General features: G+C 29.8%; 1 protein-coding gene across 1 annotated transcript; it reads left to right on the forward strand.

Moving 5' to 3' along the window:
- Positions 1–668: 668 nt before the first annotated feature.
- LOC110735963 lies at positions 669–2,967 on the forward strand. The gene is made up of 2 exons (XM_021916133.1): positions 669–694; positions 2,483–2,967. Exons 1-2 carry the CDS (start codon positions 669–671, stop codon positions 2,880–2,882), a joined length of 426 nt encoding a protein of 141 aa, XP_021771825.1. The 3' UTR covers positions 2,883–2,967.
- Positions 2,968–4,230: the final 1,263 nt, after the last annotated feature.

Genomic DNA, 4,230 nt, shown 5'->3' on the forward strand with positions numbered 1-4,230 from the left:
ACACCTAATACTCTAAGGGGCCGTTTGGTTCGCGCGGGGGAATCGGAATGGAATGAACAAAGGGAATGTAGGAGAATGGAATGAAACCCTTTCCAAGTACTGTGTTGTTTGGTTTTCAATAAACAAAGGGAATCACCATCACCACCACACATCCCCTTTCTTCACTTTTCCAGCCACCAGGAGCCACCCCATCGCCCAGCCACAACGTCGACGGAAATCGGCAGCCCTGGGCGCACCTCCCCCACCCCTCGCAGCCCCTAACCTCCCCGGAAAAAACTTCCACCACCACGCAAAAACCCTAGAAAACACCATCCCTCCCCTTAAAAACGCCGGCCGACCTTCCCTCCACCCTCGAAACCCTAGCGGCTAAGGTTTCGAGGGTGGGGGGAAGGTCGACCGGCGTTTTTAAGGGGAGGGATGGTGTTTTCTAGGGTTTTTGCTTGGTGGTGGAAGTTTTTCCGGGGAGGGGAGGTGTTTTCGAGGGGAGAGGTGGGGGAGGTGCGCGGGCTCCGGCGAGTTGTGGGGGAAGTGCGGCGAGTCCGGCGGTGGGGACTAGGTCCGTGGCGAGGTGGTTGGGCTAGTTCCGGCAAGTACAATGGTGGTGGGTATGGTGGCTAGGGAAAGGGAATGGGAAAGTCTGGGGGGTGGGGAATCAATGTAGACTAAAAATGGGTGAACTCAAAAATAAAAATGGGTAAAGGGAATCAAAAAAGTGTCAAACAAACAACAACAAAGGGAATGATATCAGTTCATTCCGATTCCCTTTGATTATTAACCCCAACCAAACGGCCCCTAATAGTGCTCGTATGTTTCATTGTTTCAATACACATCTACTCTTTCAAAAATCAGCTAATTTAATTCTCTTGCTCATCTCTTGACTGCGATAATTTTGTTTTAGAGGTAATCGATTCGACAATATTTTGCTACATATATTTTCTTATTCAAATAATTCTTACATTATACTATGGTGTACATGAAATTGCTAAATATTGTCTTATGAATTTATGCGTAAAATCTTGTACTTCTTATATGATCATTGATTCTTATGAAGTATTTTTCAAAAACAATTCGTTCATATTTATTTGAGCTTGTTTTCTTTCTTTTCAATAAACCAATGCCGGGTCCTTTAATTAAATATTGTGCTGTTTCTAATTTATTTTTTGTTTTCATATATGGAGTATGCAATCATTGGCGGATGTATGTTAGAGCATGGTGGGTCACATGACCCAGGCCACCATTATTTAAAAAAAAATAATAATAATTAAAGTTATAATTTATTTATGAAAAAACATGATGAAAATCTAAGATTAAGTATTATCAATAAACATATAGTTTAATTATAAACTAGATTATTTAATTATGAATTAATAATTAGTTTGACAAAATTAGATAATTTAATCAATTTTTTTGCACTATGTTTTCCTCAATTCCTTATTATTTTTTCGTTGTGTACTGTGTATTATTAGGCGTTACCCTTTATTTATTTATTTTCTTTTTTTATAAAAAACCGTATATAATAATTCCAACTTCAAATCTAATTTTTCATAATATCACATTGAAAAGTTTGATTCTTATATACATCTGAATGCAAAGTACACTCAAATGGTCCAAAAATATCTTTCATAAAAAAAAAGGTACATAATAATTCCAACTTTATCTCCAAGTTTAGAGCCGGATTCGAAGTGCACCCAATAATTTTATTTTATTTTGCTCATTTTTGATAAATTGTTTAATTAAAAAGGAATGAAAGTGGTAATATTTATTACTTTTAGAGAATGAGACTTTGTGAAGTATTGGATTTTATTTTTGTAAACAATGCATTTTTATTGATTGATACTTCGTATGTCATTGATGGACGATGCTTGGTGAACTGGTGACCTACTATCTATAAAATCCTGAATCCGCCACTGTATGCAATGTTCGCAAGATAGAGAGCTTTTAATTCTTTCAAAATTACTCTATTTTTAATCATTACGAATCAATATCTTCTTGTCTCAATAGCATTGCAATGACCTTGAATGACATGAATGTACTAATGTGTAAGCAATTTGCAGTTAATAATATGAAGTTGTATTAATTGCTTTAAACTACTTTTTTATCTTTATGATTATATAAGAACAATTTCTTTATTTTCGGTTTATTGATTTTTGAAGGGTGTTCTTTATTAAACCAAATTTTGTTATCTTTGGTTCTTTATTTATTAATAAAATTCTAAAGATAATGTATTGAAGGTAATAATAGGCAAAAGTTTCTTTTTAAAAAAAAAATTATTATTATTGTTGTTTAATTATTGTTCCTTGGTTCATATGATTTTATTTATACTCCATAAAAAATTAAAATGTCAAGGCTTTACAAATTTAATATAGTCCCTATTTTCCCTATATGCTTATCAACAATTTGATTGACTAGTACTTATTTAATAGTTTATTTGGTGCAACGAAATAGTAGATCTAGTATTTAAACCTTGTTTTACTTTTTTCAGGTATATTATTCGACAATTTGGTACAAAGATGATGATGATTATAGATGGTTCAATGATCAACAAATTTGTCGAAGACACTGAGGCTTTTTACAAATGCACCGATGAAAAATTCAAGGAACTCGATGTCGATAGTGATGGACTTATTTCCCGCAATGATCTTCCCAAGGGAGGGCTTGGACAATGGGTTTTAGCAATAGATGACGAAGCTTATTCGGACGAAGACATTAAAGAAGCTTACGATTTGATCTTCGATGGAAGTACTTCGATTGGTCTCGAGACCTTTCGTTTGATGGCAAAAGAAATCATGCTAGCATTGGTTCGAGGTATTGGTGACATGCCTATTGGTATGCTCCTTAATGAAGATAGCTTGATCTTCAAGGCTTGTCTTCATAGTAATTAGAATAGAAATAGCTTTTTTTTTTTTTTTTTGAAAAGAATAGAAATAGTTTTTACAAACAATTAGAGATGATTATGTAATTTCTAAATACTTTCATTTGTTAATTCATGTTTTATTATTATTATTATTATTATTATTATTATTATAATTATTATTATTATTATTATTATTATTATTATTATTATTATTATTATTATTATTATTATTATTATTATTATTATTATTATTATTATTATTAGATGGAAGCCCGTGCGATGCACGATTTTTTCATCTATTTTTTAATTATTTGATTTATTGTATTTAATAATTTCAGAAAACAAAAGTTTAATATTTTTTTTTACTATAATTTATAATGAATTTATTAAATATAAATAAATTGTAAATATGATATTTTTTCCATTATATAAAATCTTTAATGTGAAATGATAAATTTTTAATAATTTAAATTTTAAATCATTATTCATTGTTTTACCATATCTTTTATTTCGATAGAATCACCAACCTCGTCCACAACCAACCTACTACATCAATGGATAAAAATGTTAGCCAAACTGAAATTGATATAAAATAAATCAATATATTTACCAATAAATGAAAAATTGTTGTGATATAAAATCAAATCTATGCATTAGAATTTTTTCATCATCTCTAAAAATAACCAAAGCCATCCATTTATTAAGTATATAACATCTAATCGTATGTCATTACATAAACAAATAATTGTTAAGTATCCTAAATAAATACAATGTAACTAATAATAACAAATATAAATTTAAACATAAATTTTAAAAATTACCCGGACATTGGTGACCTAAAACTAACACAAAATTCGCTTGATGGGGTATTGTATTGATATGAAACTTTATTTGTGTCGTATGATGTGTTAGATCTGCATGTAAAAAAACATTTAATAAATAAAACATAAACATATAATCGTTGAGTATCCCAAATTAATATAATGTAAGTAATAATTAGAAATACTAATTTAAACATAGGATATTAAAAATTAAGCTAAAAATTACCCGACCATTAATGACCAAAAATTAACACAAAATTACTAACCCAAAATTCGGTTGATGGGGTTTTTTTTATTGATACAAAATTTTGTTTGTGTCGTATGATCTGTCAATTTATAATGGTAAGTATCACAAATTTTAATTTAATTATAATTAACGAAAAATTTGTATTTCTTATCATAAATACTATCAAAATTTATCTTATATGATAGGTTTCAAACTTTATTATAAGCGTTTATCATTTAAATATTTTTTAGTATATATTTTTTGGAATTCTTATACTCGTAGTATTGCATTAATAAATTTATCTTTTCCTATATTTTTACTTTATTTTT

The sequence above is a fragment of the Chenopodium quinoa genome, unplaced genomic scaffold (genome assembly GCF_001683475.1).
Source record: "Chenopodium quinoa cultivar QQ74 unplaced genomic scaffold, ASM168347v1, whole genome shotgun sequence".
NCBI classification, from domain to species: domain Eukaryota; kingdom Viridiplantae; phylum Streptophyta; class Magnoliopsida; order Caryophyllales; family Amaranthaceae; genus Chenopodium; species Chenopodium quinoa.

Bases quoted from the DNA above. Each gene is read 5' to 3' on its own strand.
- LOC110735963 (XM_021916133.1), top strand. From the start codon at position 669: ATGGGTGAACTCAAAAATAAAAATGG. The intron at 695-2,482 runs GTAAAGGGAATC...TACTTTTTTCAG, and splicing joins GAACTCAAAAATAAAAATGG to GTATATTATTCGACAATTTG.